Raw genomic sequence first — 19,168 nt, 5'->3', positions numbered from 1 at the left:
TCCTTGTCTTAAAACTGTTTTAGACTTTGTCTTGGATGCTGAAGTAGGCTGTATATAAAGGTGTGTAGGTCTGAAGACACCCTCAGAAGCAGATGCCTGCTCAGCGGCTCCGGCCCCATCTGAGGGATTAATTTCCTAAGGGCCAATACCTTGAGTATCCAGAGACCTAGCTGTCCACGTAGGGGAGGCAGCCTGTGGCTGAGGTAGTGGGAGTCAGGGGCTGCAAAAGCACCTCACTGAGCACTGGCGACTGGCCTAGAAGAGGCTTAGTCCGTTTTGGACCACGGATGCTTGTCCTGGTCTTTATCCTTGCGTTTATGAATTACAGTCTGTTGTTCCAACAGCATTACGTAGTTAAACCTTCTGCCAAAATAATGAAAAGCAAAACCGTACCGACGCTTAATAGTAAGTTGGTTAAATCTAGCACAGAACCGACAACTAGCAACGTCATGGTCAGGGCCTAGGCAAGGAATACAGTAAGAGTGGAAATCCTTGAGGCATTTGCTTCCGACAAGAAATACAGTTGTTAACTTTTTCTGACATCGGTCTGGAGCAAGAAAAAAAAAAGTTTCCCCAATGGGGTACTTAGCTTTATTGAAGACTTCTGATCTGAAATTCGATTTCGAAAATCTCAGGAGTCTGCCAACCAGCGCTTGCTAACTGCTTTTGCTTCAGGCACCGCGTGGCAAGAAAGACTGAAGAAAATGGCGTCTGCTGCATCTTTAATACCCCTGGCGCACTGACGTCAGGGAAGAGGTGACAGCAACCAACGCCAGACCAGGACTTTGGAATTCAGGCCGACTGCAGGTAGCCTGCCAGCAGGATAACCCCAAGTGTAATGACTGCAACAGTGAAACACGAACATCACACCAATCCTTGTAGCAGACTAGCAGTTTCAACATTTATTGCTAAAAAACAAATGTTTTTACATTTGTATTTAAAGAAAATCTAAAGGAAAATTGCACATTATACAAGCAGAAAACAGACTGAAGTGGCTACCGTATGTGTGCTTGTTCTTTCAACTAGGCTGAGACACATTTGCAATTTATACTTACAAGAAAGTGTATTTAATCCATCACTCATCAATAAACGATAACGGGGTGGACCATTTCCACTTGCAATTGCACGAATATTCTGTGAGAAAAATGCAACAAAAAAGGAAATTAAGCATAACTAATACAACCACACCGTACCTGAATTATGCTTAATGATCTTCATGATTCACATCCATTCACTTCAGAATAGAAATGTCAGATAGCTGCTCAGCATCTTTAAGACTATGTCAAGCTAAATAACTTACACCCTAGCTCCCATAATGCACCCCCTCCAGAGTTTGTCTCCTCTTCCAAAAAGATGCAGCTTATGACACCATGGGAAATTTCTTTAGATTTGAGGGTGTTGTACATGTGTATCTTGAATACAAGCCAAGAATTTCACAGTGTGGAGGGCGTGATGTTGACTTCCTAAATGATGCAAGTACCTAGTTCATTAATAAAATCGAAAAGTAAAATACGTGCTACACAATACAACAGAAAATATTAAGTAGCCCACAGTTGAGTTAAGAATGGAATACACTTTACTGACGCAATCTAGCGCAAGCGGTTCTAGCTGAGAATTAAAAAGCATCAAAAACACTTGTTTATATATAACCAGGTTATTTGGAGCAAGGGAGTAGTCACAGATGGTTCAGGTTAAGAGCAATAAAAGCATTACTAGAGTTACTAAGCATTACAATGGTTTTCCTAGTTAGATGCCACACTAACATCCCATGGCATTAGTGCTTTACTTTAACATCACTGCTTCTACCTTAACAATTAGCCTTTGTTTTCATCCTATTTAGGTTTTCACTTTTAGATTTATACACGTTCATTTTATAATTTGTTATGGACACACAAACCTGATGAACACAACCTTTGTTAAAAGTGGTTTAGTTTATAGTTATTAATTTATTTATTCTGACATCTAGTGGTAGATCTTATTACTTGGCTAATCATTGTTAGTTTAATATAGTTTGGATTATCTGGTTAGCCTATACAGTGTTAAAGGTAAACTCCACCCTAGAACAAAAAAAAACCACACACACACAAATCTGTTTTTCACTTTGTTTCCTGACCTATTTTAACACCTTAAAAAAAATAATAAAAAAATAATCACCAAGCGCTTTATTTGTAATTTTAGCCCGTTTTCCACAACATGGCTACCACTGGGGTTTGATGAATCAACGTCATCTTGTTCTCCCTTAACCCTCTTTCCCATAATGCTTTGTATGACTCATGTCAGACAAAAGTAACTTTGAATTCCCATACTATTTATATATAAATGGGACTTGAGGGTCACTTATTTTCTTTACCTTCTGTAAAAGGACTGCTTCCTTTTGTGTCCAATCATCCTCATTTAGGTTTGGCGCAGAACATGTTTTATACTGTACTTAAAAGTTATCCAGCTACAGCCAGAAAGCTAACCTGCAGGCCTTTGTTCAGTTTTTTTTTTTTTTTTTTTTTAACCATTTTCTATTTTATTAATTTTATAGCACTATTTTACAGTTCAAATTTTATTAATGAACTAGGTGCTTAATGTAGGAAGTGAACATCACAACCGCCACACTACGAAGTTTCTTCTTGTTTGTTTTCACCCAGTATAGGTTGCATACTGGGTTTCCTAACACTTCAAGGGATACCGTGAATTTTTCTTTTTTTATTCTGAATTACATCTTTTACATGACCCAGGCTGGTCACTTTGACAGCAGCAGAGAAACACCAGATTCTCCTCTTGGATGGCATCATAACAGACCACCACAAAAATAATGGTGGCCTCATATGTTTGCAGACCTTTTTATACCTCATTTATACCACAACAAAGGTAGGCAGAGAAGCTCACATAACAGCCACAGAGAAAAGATAAAATAGAAGGACCCTTGAAAGAAAAGGATCATGTATGCATAGCTCCAGCATAAGTTACTGGTGTATTTGGTAGAGTTTTATTATACTTTTAATAGAAGGCTATGCAGTCAAAGCAACCTGGATACAGCGGACTTTGGACACATTAACCTTCTCCACCAGCAGAAATTGATACAAAAAGTTTCATTTTTCTTATGTAGAGTTCTATCCCCTTTACAATAGTGGTAGGCTAACAAGACAGGTTAAGGTTAACTCAGTGACAACTTTGGGCACTTACACATGGAACATTAACACTATCTTTATCAACTACATTATACAGGGTCTTCAATTAAAAGGCCTGAAATTCTGAAACTCTTGTAGCCAATGAGACTGTTACAAGACAAGTACTGGACATCAGCTTTATTTGCGGGTTCAAAAGGGGGGGAGGCGCAACATTAGAGTCTCCATAAAACATTCAAACCCCAATGGGAATAGGTCTGCTAAGATGTCATTTCGAAAGGAGTTTGCTTAAAATACTTAATCACAGATATCTTGGAAATTTTGTAAAAACTGAAAATCCTGGTAAAAGAAATGACTGCTAAATGTGCCTTGACAGTGGAAAGTACAGTTTTGCACCTACCATAAATGTAGATGTTAGAGTGTATTCACCGCCGAGGGTGGCCTAATTGTTAAGGTGTTTGCCTTACAAACACAAGGTGCAGGGTTTGAGACTCACAAGGGATAATTGGCTAGGCTTAAAATGGCTCGCAAGAGCAGTTGGCTTAGTACTAACCTATGAACCAAAAAAAGTCATTACACTTGGGTTACCCTGCCATCAGGCAGTCCCGCAGACTGCCAGAGTTCCAAAGTCTTGGTCCGGCGTCGGTTGCTGTTGCTTCTTCCCGGACGTCAGTACGTCATACAGACAAGATGCAGCCAACGCCATTTTCTTAGGTTTTTCTTGCCCCAGATGTCAGGTGCCCCCAAATACGTAGGCAATACATATTGCTAAAACACAAAAAATAAAAACAATACCTTCAGTTACAAGCAAATACACCACATAGGGTGTATAGGGTAGAAAGGTATAGATAACTCCCAGCTAAGAAAGTGGGGATGGAGGGAGGGTAACCTGGACTGCAGCAGTGAACACACTCCAACATCTACATTTATGGTAGGTACAAAACTGTACTAAATGTTCATAGTGTTTCACTGCTGCAGTCATTACACTTGGGTTGAATCCCAAAGCTGAGGTTGGGTGGCTGGGTCTATAAAGGATTCGGGGTGGCTATGAGGCCCTGCAGCACTGCAGTGGCAAAGCCAGCTCTGGATTTAGAGTAAAGAGGCAAGTGGTAATGCTTGGTAGAGGTGTGCACTGAACTCCAAGTTGCAGCTTCCAAAATATCCTTGGTTGGTACTCCTCTAATGTAGGCAGTTGAAGTGGCTGTTGCCCTGGTGGAATGTGGTCTAATGTTGCTAGGTACAGTTTTTCCATGCTGTGTGTAGCAGAAACGGATAGTGTCCTATCCACTTTGAAATGGTCTGCTTTGAAATAGCCTTTCCCTGTGATCCTGCAGCATATGCTACAAACAACTGCTCAGTTTTCCTGAAAGCTTTTGCTTTGTCCAAGTAGAAGCGTAACTGCTTGTGTATGTCCAATGAGTGCAGAAATCTCCCCCCTTTATTCTGGGGATTTGGATAAAATGTTGGCAAATCAATAGTTTGGTTAAGAGCCACACTGGATACCACCTTTGGCATAAATGTGGTGTTTGTTCTTGAAACCCTGTCCTGATGAAAAATGATGAAAGGTTCCACTGCCATTAGTGGCTGCAACTCAGACTCTTCGTGCTGAGGTTATTGCCAGAAGCAGAGCAGTTTTCCAGGACACAAAATTTTAATTCTGCTGAATTGGCTGGCTCAAAAGGAGGTAAAGTTAGTTTTTCCAAGGCAAAGTTGAGGTCCCAAGTTGGTGTTGGTGCTCTCCGGGGCGTCTTATGTTTTTAGCCTCTCTGAGGTACTGTTTTAGCCTCTCTGAGGTACTGTTTTAATAATGGATGAGAGAAAATAGGAGGATTCGTGTTGTAATGAGCTGAGATGGCAGAGGCGTGGATCTTAACTGATGAAAAGGATAGGCCTTTGGTCCAGCATCTCAGTTAAGTATTGTAATATCTGAGGAATATTTGGAACAAGAGGGACAAAGCTTTGAGCCTGGTTCCAGGCGCAGAATCTCTTCCACTCTTCTGAATAGGATTTCCTGGTGCTGGGCCTCCTGGCCTCCAAAATGACATCCATAACAGCTTTAGAGACAGGTGTTGGCTGCTTGGCTAAGTAATCTGCCATGCAGCCAGGTTTAAGGTTTTGAGCTGGCTGTGCAGGATCAGATTGTTTTGTTGAGTCAGAAGATTAGGAATTTGAGGTAAAATCCATGCTGGGCCTTGAGCCAAGTTCTTTAAGATTGGGTACCAGTGCTGGCGTGGCCAGTCTGGGGCAATCAGAATAATTCTTGGCCTTTGTCTGGCTTTTAGGAGTAACTTTGAAAGGAGAGGCAGTGGTGAGAAGGCATAAACTTTTAGGGTCTTCTAGCTGAACGAGAGAGCATCCACTTTCCATGCTTGTGTGTGGTAAGTCCTTGTGCAGAATTTCTGTAGTTAGCAGTTCAGAGGGGAGGCAAAAAGATCTGTGTCTGGGCACCCCCATCTTTGAGTTATCATGCTGAATACTTGTGGATTTAATTTTTACTCGTGAGGATCCATGATGTTTCTGCTAAAGTCGTCTGCCAGAATATTTTTCTTTCCTGGCAGGAATTGTGCTTGCAGATGAACTTGATAGATCAGTATTGTGTTCCACAAAGTCATGGCTTGTCTGCAGTCAGTGCAGTGTTCCACAAAGTCATGGCTTATCTGCAGAGGGGATAGGAATGAGTGCCCCCTTGCTTGTTTAAGTACCACATAACTGTAGTGTTGTCAGTCTTTAGTAATAGTTGTCCTGGATGCAGAAGGTCCTTGAAAGCTGTCAGGGCATTTTGTACAGCTAGCATCTCTTGATGTGAAGATGCATTTGGTCTGCGGTCTACTTGCCCTGAATACATTTTCCTGCCATGTGTGCTCCCCAGGCGTAATCCGAAGCATCTGTTAGTGTCTGTCTGGCTGTGGGTAAAGTGAAAGGCTGTCCCTTGTTGTGGTGACATGCCTGTGCCCACCCTCGAAACTCATGTTGTAGGCAGGGAATAACTGGTATTACCGTTTCCAAATGGTGACAGTGTTGAGTCCAAACACTATTTAGATACCATTGTAATTTCCTCATATGCAGTCTGGCATATGGTATTAGTAGTATACAGGATGCCATGAACCCAAAGACCTGCAGAATTTTTCTTGCAGGGAGTTGGGTTTTTGTTGCCATCAATTTAAAGTACAGAGTCAGTTGTCTTTGCTTGTCTGGCATGAGATGAGCCATCTGGGCAGTTTTATTTAAGCTGGCACCCAGGAATATTATCTCTTGTGAGGGCACTAGTTTTGACTTCATTTCGTTTACTGTGTACCCTAGGCAAATTAGCAATCTTTTTACAAACGCCTGATGCTTTAGAAGAATGTCCTTGCTCTCTGCTTGAATAAGACCGTCGTCCAAGTAGGGATATATTTGAATTCCTTTTTGTCTGCAAAATGCAATTACTGGTGCCAGACATTTTGTGAAGACCCTGGGCGCAGTAGATAAGCCAAAGGGCAGTGCAGAGAATTGGTAATGCATTGTGCCATCTATAAATCGGAGGTATCTTCTGCAATTTTGTCTGATTGGGACATGCATGTATGCCTCTGAGGTCTAAAGTTACAAGCCAAGCCTTCTTGCCCAGCATGGTAAAAAGTTGCTGTAGTGTCAACATTTTGAATTTCAGAACATCCAGGTAAGTATTTAGAGTAGATAGGCCCAGTATGGGTCTCCAGGCTTTGTCCTTTCTGGGGACAAAGAAAAGTCTAGAGTAAAATCCTTGTTGTTCCTGTTGTGGCACTTTTTGAATAGCTCTCATGTCCATGAGGGCTGTAATTTGTTTTTGTGCCTCTGCCCATTGATTTTATGGCAGGTCTGGCATTCCTTTTGGCCTTGGTAGAGTGGAACCTGTAACCTTGAGACACAATATTCAGAACCCATTTATCTTGGGTGATATGCCAATTTTGTGAAAAAAGAGCTACTTTTCCCCCTAAGGGAGCTGACAAAAGGTAAGTGCTTGGCATTTGAAGTGGGAAGACATTGGGACTGTTTCCTACAAGGTTGTGACTTGTCTTCTCCTTTTGGGGTTGAAGCACCCCACTGTTGTGGTCTGTAAGAGCCTTGGGGCTGAGAGCTGCCTCTTGGGTGTCTGCCTCTGTGGTCTATCCGACACTGGAAAGGACCAATTTTTAGAAGACCAATTTCTGCTAAATTGAGGTGGCTGTACCTGTAAGAAATCCTTCACTGTTTGCATAGATTTGGCCTTATCCCTCCATTTTCTTTAATACCTTTTCTGCCTCAACACCAAACAAGATTTCATGTTGTAAAGGAGCATCCAATAATTTTGCCTTAACATGATCAGGTAAACCTTGTTCTTTTTAACAAAGCATGCCTTCGAATCACAGATCCTGTAACTGCGGCTCTACAAGAAGCCTCTAAAGAATCAAAACCACATTGCAGAGTACGTTTTCCCACTTGTTCAGCTGCATGCAATAAATCCTGCATTTCCTTATAGTCAGGACCTTCTGAGCCTGTAAGCATTTTCTGTTTTAAGAGACATTAAATATTGCTGGTATTTAAGCATCTGGAACTGGCAATTTAAAGCCCTCACTGCTAAAGTTGCAGAAGTGTAAACTTTCTTCCCACATCTATCGAATGCTCTAGAATCCCCGTCAGAGGGAACTGGATTTTTAGCAGTGGAAGCCTTTACCCCTTTGGGACCCTGGGAAATAGTTTCTGGGTCAGCAGCAGGGTTTTTATAAAGAAATTTGAGAGAGTCAGGGACTCTATAGTACCTATCGGGCTTGACTGGTGCTGGGGGCAAAGAATCAGGGGTTAAACTTGATTCAGAGAACACATCTACAATATCTAACACAGGCGGAACAGCAAGGGGCCTGTGCTGAGGCAATAAAAGAAAATCTCCGAGCCTTTTCTTGGATTCTAAATAATCTTAGCTCTCCCAATGGAAATGCTCCCTCATGGTATGTAAAGTTTCCCCAAAAGAGTAATCCTCAGGAGGAGAGGCTGAAGGGATTGATTCTTCAGCGTCAGAGTCCTCATAGGGGGGTAGAGTATCCCTGGTCTGAAGAGGAATCAGAAGAAATGGAAACCTGGTCAGAGGAATCAGTCTGTATTCCTGCCTAGGCCTTTTATCAGAAGGGGGATGGGAACCCCTGATCAGAGTAATTAGGTCTTCGGCCATTTTCAGCATCTGTTCTTTAGGCATGGAGGCCTGTCCAGGTGAATGCTGTACTTGTTTCTTTGTCTTTAATGGAGTTTTAGACTTGGTTGTTGTTTTGATGGCAAGCTGTAAAGGTCTGAACACACCCTCAGAAGCAGATGCCTGCTTAGCAGCTCCGGACCCATCTGAGGGGTTAATTTCCATATGCCCAATACCTTGAGTTTCCAGAGGCCTAGAAATCTCCACGTGGGAGTCTGAGGTGGCCTGTGGCTCTGAGGTAGCAGGTGTCAGGGGCTGCGAAAGCACCTCACTGAGAACCGGCGACTGGCCTAGAAGAGGCTTCATAGTCGGTTTTGGACCTCGGATGCCTGTCCTTGTCTGTTTTTTGTGTATTCCGGTTGTCGGCTGTTCCGACGGCATAGTGTAATTGAACCTTCGGCCAAAATAATGGCGAGCAAAATCAAACCGTTTAATAGTGCGCTTGATAAATCTAGCACAAAATCGACAACTAGTGACGTCGTGGTCTGGGCCTAGGCATGAAATACAGTAAGAATGAAAATCCTTATGAAGCATTTGCTTCACACAAGAAATGCAATTATTAAATTTTACTGACATCGGTCTGAGGCAAGAAAAAGTTTCCCCAACGGGGTACTTAGCTTTATTGAAGACTTCGGTTCTGAAATTTGAAAATCTGAGTCGGCCGACCGGCACTTGAACTGCTTTTGCTTTGGGCACCGCGCGGCAAGAAAGACTGAAGAAAATGGTGTCGGCTGCATCTTCTATACCCCTGGCGCACTGACGTCAGGGAAGAAGCGACAGCAACCGACGCCGGACCAAGACTTAGGAACTCTGGCAGACTGCGGGACCGCCTGACGGCAGGATAACCCAAGTGTAATGACTGCAGCAGTGAAACACGATGAACATCAGCTAGAACCCTGATCTCAGAAATTGCAATCAAAAATTAAACTATCTGGGGAGAGTAAGAATTCAACCCTACCAAGTAACCCAGAAAAAGAATTTCCACCCATTTATTCCTGGATGAAGGCTTCAGAGCAGCTACAGAGGATCTATATTACCCTGGCAAGCAGAAATCATGCAGTTATAGTCTGAAGGACTTTAGGTCTGGGTAAGGCTTGCTGAACAGATGGGATAAGAAACTTTTCTGTGCTCCTAAGAGAGGTTTCTTAGAGAGGAGGCCACAGCAGTGGAAACCACACCTGCCCTGGCCAGTACAATACATTCTAGTCTTTTGCAGTTTGCCTTTTTGTAGGCTTATCATAGGGAAAAATGTTAAGACCAGATGTAACTGCTGGACCGGAATATACAGGAAGTCTGCCACTATGGGAGTAAAAAGAAGTTATGTCCTTACCATAACGTTCCATGTGGAGTGTTCATCTCGCCTTTGTTCTTGTACACTGGTTCGGAGCAGAGTCGGCTGCATCGCAAAGCTCTGAATATCTCAGAGAAGCTAGAGACCAGCCCATATCCCACAATCCTCCCTGCCATTACTCAGATCTAGTTTGCAAACAAACCAGACCAAAAAAATCCAACACCTCCGGTGCAAGAACTATACACTCTCTCAGGCATTCAGAGACACTCTCACCATAGCAATAACCAAGGGTAGAAACATATACCCCATGATACTCGGGACCATATACCCCAGAAGGGGTTAAGACAAGTCTATCAGAATCTAATCCTACCAGTTCTTCCAAAACACGTGGGGAGGGGAAGGGAGGGAATGTAAGAACAAAAGCGAGATGCACTCCACATGGAACGTTATGGTAAGGACATAACTTCTTTATGCTTGAGTGTTCAATCTCGCCGTTTGTTCTTAAACACGGGTAGCGTCCCTAGCTCAGTCACCCAGAGTGACTTATGGAAGAACGTTCCTAAGCACAGTGGAACCAAATGTCCTGTCTTTAGAGACTTTGTCCACTCTATGAGTGATGAAAATGTGGTTTAGACCACGTGGCTGCTGCACAAATAGTGTCCAAAGGCAAGCGAGCTGCATGAGCCAAGGAAGTGGATACGGATCTGGTAGAATGGGCCTTGGGTTTGGTGGGTAATGACCAATTTGATTTAGAGTATACAAAGGCTATACAATCAGCAAGCCATTTAGATAATGTATGGCTAGTAATTGCCATGCCCTTTTTATTGCCTGCAAACGCGACGAACAGCTGATCTGTCTTCCTGTAAGCTTTGGTCCTATCCAAATAAAATCTTAATTGCCTGTGAACATCCAACTTGTGCAGCATATACTCCAATTTGTTAGTATGGTTCTTGAAAAAGGTAGGGAGTTCTATAGACTGGTTAATATTCGTAACTGAACATACCTTTGGAAGGAAAGATGGATTTGTACGCAAAGAGACTATCTGGATGGAATATCAAGTAAGGTGGTCTGACCGATAATGCTTGCAACTCTGACTCTACGAGCTGAAGTCACAGCGACGAGGAACAGCGTCTTCCACTATAAGAACTTTTAAGAGGCAGGACAAAGCAGGTTCAAAGGGTGGCAACATGAGTTGCGACAGTAACAAATTCAAGCTCCATGGAAAGAAAGGTTTTCTGACTGGCGGCCTAAGATGGAAGGTTTTTTTCAAAGGCCTTACAAAGTCTGAGACAATGGGAGAACCTTCCTCACCAATATGGAAGTTTGATATGGCCGCCAACTGTACTCTTAGTGTGGAAGTAGAAGCTCCTTCGTGAAAGAGGATAGATAAGAATTCCAAAACTTTATGTAGAGGAGCTACCAGGGGGTCTAAGTGTTGGCTAGATGCCCAGTACATAAAGCGTTTCCACTTACTCCTGTAGAGTTTAGTAGTGGAAGCTTTATGAGAAGCAACCAGAATGTGTTTAACTGCCGAGGAGAGTAGATCAGACCTGGCTAGGCAGGGAAAAGGAGCAGCCAAGCTGCTAGTTTGAGGGACTGGAGACGGGTGAGGAACTCCCGACGAATGGGCCAGTAGATCTGGTACTGGGTCCAGAATCCACGGTTCCTCTATTTGATAGGCTCGAAGAAAGGGGAACCATATCTGCAGAGACCAGAATGGGGTTACGAGTATTGTCCTTTCCAGGTTCCTGGCTTTCTGTAGAAATCTGGGAATCAAGGGAGTAGGTGGAAATGCGTATAGGAGACCCGGGGGCCAATCAGTGCGTCCCTGGGGACATCCCCCGGAGGGGGTAGAAGGGCAAAGTAGCTTCTGCATTTTGCATTCAACGGGGAAGCAAATAGATCGCAGCAAGGCTGGCCCCATTTGCGGAAGATCTTTTCCGCAGTCTGTGGATTGAGGGACCACTCATGAGGTAACAGGATGGCTCTGCTCAACCTGTCGGCAATGATGTTGGATGACACTGGGATGTGCGTTGCTATCAGAAAGCGACCCCGTGGACTCTGCCCATTGCCAAATTCTCATGGCCTCTCTGCATAACGGGTAAGACGTGGCTCCCCCTTGCTTGTTTATGTACCAGACCACAGACATGTTGTCCGTCTGAACTGCTACTGTTCCTAGAGGTAAGAGGGCTTGGAAGTGTTGCAATGCCAGGAACACCGCCCTCAGCTCCAGAACATTTATGTGTAGAGTGTATTCCATGCTGGACCATTCCCCTTGGACTGTTCTCTGAAAAAGGCTCCCCCCACCCTATCAGGGAAGCATCCGTGGTTATTGTGGCCGTTGGACTGGGTAGAACAAACTGACGACCCATAGTGAGGTTCTGATTGCACACCCACCATGAGAGGTCCCGTCTGCAAGAGTCTATTATCAGAATCTCGTGCACTAGGGGTAAGTGTTGGAATGACCACTGTGCGAAGAGCAGCCATTGTAGGATCCTCATGTGTAATCTTCCCATAGGAACTGCGATTAGTGATGCTGCCATTAGTCCCAAAACATTCAACACCAGTTTGGCCGGGGCTTTCTTGCTCTCTAGTAGAACAACCTGCTGTTTGAGGGTTGACGCCCTTATTGGAGGGAGCTTTAGCAGTGTTGATAGTGTATCTAGGTCTGCTCCGACGAATGAAATACGCTGTGAGGGCGAAGACTTTTCGAAGTTTATCGAAATCCCTAGGTGGGAACAAAGGTTGACTGCGTAGTCTCTGGCTTGCAAGAGGCGACGCTCGGTGGTGGTGGTGAGGAGCCAGTTGTCCAGATAGGGAAACACCTGGAATCCTTGTCTCAAGTGAGAGACAACTACTGCCATGCATTTGGTGAATACCCTGAGGGCTGAGGTGAGTCCAAAGGGCACAGCTCGAAACTGAAAGTGACTGGCTCCCAGTCGGAAGCGCAGGTGATCTCTGGACTGTCTGGCCATTTTGATGCGGTAGTACGCGTCTGAGATCTATAGAGCACATCCAATCGTCCTTCTGTAAGAATGGAAGGATCGATTGAAGTGTGACCATCCGGAACTTTTCCTTCTTCACCATGGTGTTGAGATTGCCGAGATCCAAGATCGGTCTCCAGTTCCCCGTCTTTTTTGGAACTAAAAAGAACCTTCAGTTCCGGATCCTCTTTGGTCCGCCGGGACTGGTTGGATGACTGTTTGAGCAGGTCTGAAATTTCTACAGCTGCTGGGCTTCGCAGACGGGGTGGCACATCTTGAAACATTCTTCGTAGAGGTGGAGTTGATGTGAAGGGTATTTTGTATCCTTTAGTTATAATGCTTTTTACCCAGGAATCCGAAGTAATATTTAGCCAGGCCAGTGGGTATAAAGCCAAGCGATCCCCGACTGCCTCCAGAGCAGGACAGACAGGCCTCCCTTCAGGAGTGCTGGAAAGGCTTCCCAGGGACGGAATCCCCGTCACCTTGGTTATGCGGACCCCCTCTGCCGCCGGGGTGGCGTCTTCCATTTCTACCCCCCCTCTGCCTCTGGAGGGGGTATCACTGTGTGGCTTGGAAAGATCCTAGATTCTTACAGAAAGTACAGTTGTGTACACCTACCATAAATGTAGATGTTAGAGTGCCTTCACTGTTGCAGTCATAACTGTAGGGTGCTCCTGCCAGCAGGCAGCCCGAGGTCGGCCAGAATCCCAAAGTCTGGGTCCGGCGTCGGCTGTACAAGCCAGTACCCTGACGTCAGTATGCTCTGGTACATAGCCCTCAGCCGACGCCATCTTCTCCAGCCTTTCTTGCCCTAGATGTCAGAAGTCCCCCAATAAATCAAAAAATGAATCCAACAAGGAAACACAAATACACCACAAAGGAGAGAAAAAGAGGGGATAGGAGGGAAACACCGACTGCAACAGTGAAGACATTAACATCTACATTTATGGTAGGTGTACACAACTGTACTATGTTCATAGTGTTTCACTGTTGCAGTCATAACTGTAGGGTGGAATCCCAAAGCAGTGAAAAAAGGGAGGAGGTTTAGAGAGAAGGGGCAGCAAGAAGACCCTGCAAAACAGCAGAGGCAAAGCCTGCCCTGGTCTTAGAATACAAAGGGAGATTGTAGTGCTTGGAAAAAGTATGCACAGAACTCCAAGTGGCAGCTTCCAAGATATCCTTGGTAGGAACTCCCCTGAGAAAAGCTGTAGAAGTAGCAACTGCTCTAGTAGAATGACTTCTCACAGTACCTGGAAACTGTTTCCCATGATGAGTGTAACAAAATCTTATTCCATAAGAAATCCATTTGGAAATAGTTTTTTCTGAACTCTTTAGTCTTGTCCAAATAAAATTGTAACTGTCTGTGCACATCCACGGAATGCAAAATCCTTTCCCCTTTATTCTGAGGATTAGGAAAGAAGGTAGGAAGGTGAATTGTTTGATTTAAAGCCACTTTCGAAATCACCTTAGGCATGAAAGTAGGATTGGTCCTCAAGGATACTCTGTCCTGGTGGAAAATAAGGAATGGTTCCACAGCCATGAGAGCTTGCAACTCTGAGACCCAGCTAACAAAAGAATGGTCTTCCAAGATAAAAACTTAATATCTGAAGATACAGCAGGCTCAAAAGGAGGCAAAGTAAGTTTTTCTAAAACATAATTAAGATCCCAAGCAGGAACAGGAGGGGTCCTGGGAGGCCTTAAATTTTTAGCCCCTCAAGAATTGTCTCACCAAAGGAAGAGAAAAAACAGGGGGATCAGTATAGAAATGAGCAGAAATAGCAGAAGCATGAATCTTAATGGAAGAAAAGGAAAGTCCATTAGACAAAAGATCCGAAAGGTAAAGCAAAATAGAAGAGATCAGGTACCAGAGGGTCCAAACCTCGGCCCTGCATCCAAATGAAAAATCTCTTCCATTTAGAGGCATAGGATTTCCTAGTGCTAGGCCGCTAGCTTCCAAAAGAACATCCAAAACTTGTTTGGGAAGACTAGAAGAAATCAAATTCCTTTGAAGAGCCAAGCTGCCAGGCAAAGGGTCTTGAGATTGGAATGTAGCAACTGACCTTGATGCTGGGACAGAAGAGAAGGGTTCAGAGAGAGAATCCAAGGAGGCTCCAAGAACAGGTGCTTTAAAGTTGGATACCAAAACTGTCGAGGCCAATTTGGAGCAATCAAGATGAGGAACTTGGGCTTGTCCGGTTTTATCTTTAGTAATACCAGAGGAAGTAGAGGAAGAGGAGGGAAAGCATAACCCGAAAGGTTTTTCCAGCTGAAGGACAGGGCATCCACTTTCCAAGCTGTTTTGTGGAATGACCTGGTGCAAGTGAGGCAGCTGATGATTGAGATGGGATGCAAACAGATCTGGGGGCATCCCCAAACTGCAGTAATCCTGTTGAATAAGTTGGTGTCTAGCATCCATTCGCGAGGATCCACAACGTTCCTGCTCAGGCTGTCTGCTAAGAGATTCTGTTCTCCTGGTATGAATTGGGCCTGGAGATGTAGATTCAGATTTAGAGCTGTGTCCCATAAAGCCATAGCTAGTCTGCAAAGGGGGTACGAATGAGAGCCCCCCTGCTTGTTTATGTACCACATGACTGTGGTGTTGTCTGTGTAAATCAAGACAGGCCCTGGATGCAAAAGGTTCTTGAAGGCTAGAAGAGCATTTTGAACTGCCAACACTTCCTTCAGATTGATGTGCCAGTGAAGATGATACTTTGTCCAGGTTCCCTGCTGGCAATTGCCTAGAAAATGTGCTCCAAAAGCATAATCCGAGGGGTCCGTGGTTATGATTTGAGAAGGTTGAGGAAGACGGAAAGGCTTTCCTTCGTTTGAAGCCCACACCCTGGACCACCAAAGGAACTCCTTTTGGAGGCAGGGGATCAGAGGAATCAGAGTGTCCAGATCGTGGTGATGCTGCGACCATACACTTTTCAGATACCATTGAAGCTTTCTCATATGAAGCCTTGCATTTGGAATCAACAGAATGTAGGAAGCCATGTAGCCCAGTGCCTGCAGGAATTTCCTTGCAGTGAGCTGAGGTAGAGTTGCCAAAGTCTTGAAAATTGAAGCCAGCTGTATTTGTTTTTCTGTAGTGAGGAAGGCCCTTTGTAAGGTTGTATTTAAGAGGGCTCCCAGGAATACCATTTGTTGAGAAGGGATCAGATTTTTTTGTGTTCACTGAAAATCCCAACAGGAGGAGAAGACGTTGAACAAAATCCAGATGTTGAAGTAAAAGATCCTTGCTGTCTGCCTGAATAAGGCAGTCGTCCAAATAAGGGTAAATCTGAATCCCCTGGAGTCTGCAATAAGCCACTACTGGTGCCAGGCACTTGGTAAAGACTCTGGGCGCAGTAGATAAACCAAAGGGCAGCACAGAGAATTGATAAGTCTCGAACCTGCCTTGAACCTGAGGAATTTCCTGCGTTCCTGCCTGATGGGAATGTGTAAATAAGCTTCCTTTAGGTCCAATGTCACCATCCAGGTGTCCTGAGAGAGCATTGGAATCAGCTGCTGCAGAGTAAGCATCTTGAATTTTGGAATTTCCAAAAAGGTGTTCAACACAGAAAGGTCCAGAATAGGTCTCCATGAGCTTTGTTTTCTTGGAACCAGAAATAGTCTTGAATAAAAACCTTTTCCCATCTCAGAGTGGAACAGGCTCTATGGCTCTCATGGCCAGAAGAGCATCCACTTGATTTAAGGCCTCTGACCATTGATGTTTTGGCAGATCTGGCCAACCGAACGCTCTTGGCAAGGTATGAAAGTGGAATTTGTAGCCTTTTAAAATCACGTCCAATACCCATTTGTCCTGGGTAATGAGTCCAATTTTTGTAAAAAAGAGAAAGTTTTCCTCCGAGAGGGGCATCCAGGTAAAGAGGTCCTGTAGCCCAACCTAGAGTCATTGAGTTTGCTTTCTTTGAGATTGGGATCTGTCTTCTCCCCTTCTAGGTGAAGAAGCAGTCCATTGTCTCGATCTGTAGGAGGCCTGAGCTTGGCCACGACCTCTGGAGCGTCTATATCTTCCCCTTTGAGGCCTGTCAGACGTGGGAAAGGACCAATTTTTGGAGGGCCAATTCCTGGAAAATCTAGGAGGCTGAACATCCAAGAAATCCTTCACAGTTTGCATAGATTTTGCCTTTTCTTCCATCTTTTTAATAACCTCCTCAGCCTTAGATCCAAAAAGAACATCATGCTGAACAGGGGCATCTAATAATTTAGCCTTAACCTGTTCAGGTAAACTTTGCTCACGAAGCCAAGCATGTCTCCTGATAACAGTACCAGAGGCCGCGGCCCTGCAAGAAGCATCCAAAGCATCAAAACCACAATGCAAGCTGTGTTTGTTCAGTTGCATGCAATACATCCTGTAGTTCCTTATCTTCTGCACATGCAGGAAGGGAAGCAAGCTCTTGCTTTAAAACAGACAAAAGAAATTGCTGATACTTAAACATATGAAATTGGCAATTTAAAGCCCTAACAGAAAGGGTAGCAGAAGTATATACCTTTTTGCCCCACCTGTCTAAGGCACGAGAATCCTTCTCAGAGGGAATAGGATTCTTAGAAGTAGCAACTTTAGCAGCCTTAGAACCCTGAGAAATAGTTTCAGGATCTGCAGAAGGATTCTTAAATAAAAACAAATGAGACTCAGGAACCCTATAAAATCTATCAGGCTTAGAGGGAGCAGGAGGCATGGAATCATGATTCAAATTAGCCTCGGAAAAAGCATCATCCACAATGTCAAGAAAGTACAGTTTTGTACCTACCATAAATGTAGATGTCCGAGAGGTATGCATCTGCAGTCCTAACATATGGGTTGTCCTGCCTCAGGCAGCCCTTCGGTCAGCCGGATTCCAAAGTCTGGGTCTGGCCTCGGCTGATGTTGCACTTCACCCGACGTCATAGCTGCTGTCAATTGGGTATAAAGGCATCAGCCGACGCCATTTTCCTCTGTTTCTTGCCCCAGATGCCAGGTGCCCTCTAGGAAGGCTAAATTTGGATAAATGCAAATGATTCCAAACAGTAGAGAGTAAACAAAATAAACATGTATATACATATATACAAACAAATACACCATAATAGATTCCCCCAGCCAGCTACAAGATGGGCAAATACCCTAGGAGTACCACAGAGGGGAAGGAGGGTGGGTAATCCTGACTGCAGATGCATACCTCTCAGACATCTACATTTATGGTAGGTACAAAACTGTACTATGTCCTTCAAGGATGCATCTGCAGTCCTAACATATGGGTAGAATACCATAGCCAAACTGGGGGAGGAGGCACTAAGAAGATTATGGTGTAGTTAAGATCCCTTGCAAAACAGCAGTGGCAAAACCTGCTCGGGATCTGGAGTATAAAAAGGTAGATTATAATGCTTGGCAAATGTATGCACGGAGCTCCAAGTAGCAGCCTCTAAAATGTCTTTGGTAGCCACTCCTCGTAAGAAAGCTGTAGTAGTGGCTGTAGCCCTTGTGGAGTGAGGTCTGATGTTCTCTGGAGTTGCCTTTCCATGAAAAGAGTAACAAAATCTAATGCAATTTCCTATCCATTTTGAGATTGTCTGTTTTGAAATTGCTTTTCCTTCCATTCCTGTTGCATATGCTACCAGAAGCTGGTCAGTTTTTCTATTGTTTTTGGTTCTGTCCAGGTAGTAGCGCAATTGCCTGTGCACATCCAAGGTATGCAGTAGTCTTTCCCCCCTGTTCTGTGGGTTGGGGAAGAATGTTGGTAGGTGGATTGCTTGGTTCAATGATATCCTGGAGACCACCTTTGGCATAAAAGTAGGGTTAGTTCTCAAGGACACACTATCCTGATGGAAGATAAGGAAGGGCTGTACTGCCATTAATGCCTGTAATTCAGATACCCTTCTTGCTGAAGTGATTGCAAGCAGGAAAGCAGTTTTCCAAGATAAGAACTGTAACTCTGCTGTTGCTGCTGGTTCAAAAGGGGGAAGTGTTAACTTTTCTAGCACAAAGTTCAGGTCCCATTGTAGGCAAAGGTGGCTTCCTTGGAGGCTTTACATTTTAATACCTCTTAGAAACTGCCTGAGTAGAGGATGAGAGAAGACTGGAGGATCCATGTTGTAATCTGCTGAAATTGCTGATGCATGAATCTTAATGGAGGAGTAAGACAGGCCATTGTGGAAGAGTTCTGCTAAATATTCCAGGATGTTAGCTATGTTTGCCAATGATACATTTTCTCCTTTTGCTGCACTCCAAATGAGGTATCTTTTCCATTTTGCTGAATAAGTTTTCCTTGTGGAGGGTCTGCGAGCCTCCAGGATAATGTCTTTAACCCTCTGAGATAAATCTGGGTTATTTTGTTTTATGTAAGATTCCAAGCCGCTAGCTGCAGTGTTTTCAAGTTTGTATGCAGGATCTTGAAGTTGTTCTGTGTTAGCAATAAAGGAACTAGAGGTAGAGGCCATGCGTGTGCTCGAGACATACTCCTCAGTAGCGGGTACCAATGTTGCCTCGGCCAGTCTGGAGCTATCAGGATGATTTTTGGGTGATGATCTTTGATCTTCAGTAGCACTTTGTGCATCAAAGGAAGAGGTGGGAATGCATATGCTGTTAGGTTTTCCCAACTGAAGGATAGGGAGTCCACCT

General features: G+C 44.1%; 1 protein-coding gene across 1 annotated transcript in view; it reads right to left on the bottom strand.

The window, feature by feature from the left end:
- RPA1 (replication protein A1) overlaps positions 1-19,168 on the bottom strand; it is a 1,048,235-nt gene that overhangs the window by 807,450 nt on the left and 221,617 nt on the right. Inside the window, exon 3 of the mRNA XM_044054876.1 lies at positions 1,056-1,134. Coding sequence (XP_043910811.1) covers positions 1,056-1,134 — 79 coding nt within the window. The remainder of the gene's footprint in view (positions 1-1,055; positions 1,135-19,168) is intronic.

This window comes from Protopterus annectens, chromosome 13.part0, assembly GCF_019279795.1.
Source record: "Protopterus annectens isolate FY-2018-M chromosome 13.part0, PAN1.0, whole genome shotgun sequence".
Taxonomy (NCBI): domain Eukaryota; kingdom Metazoa; phylum Chordata; order Ceratodontiformes; family Protopteridae; genus Protopterus; species Protopterus annectens.
This window is presented reverse-complemented; position numbering and strand designations above follow the sequence as displayed.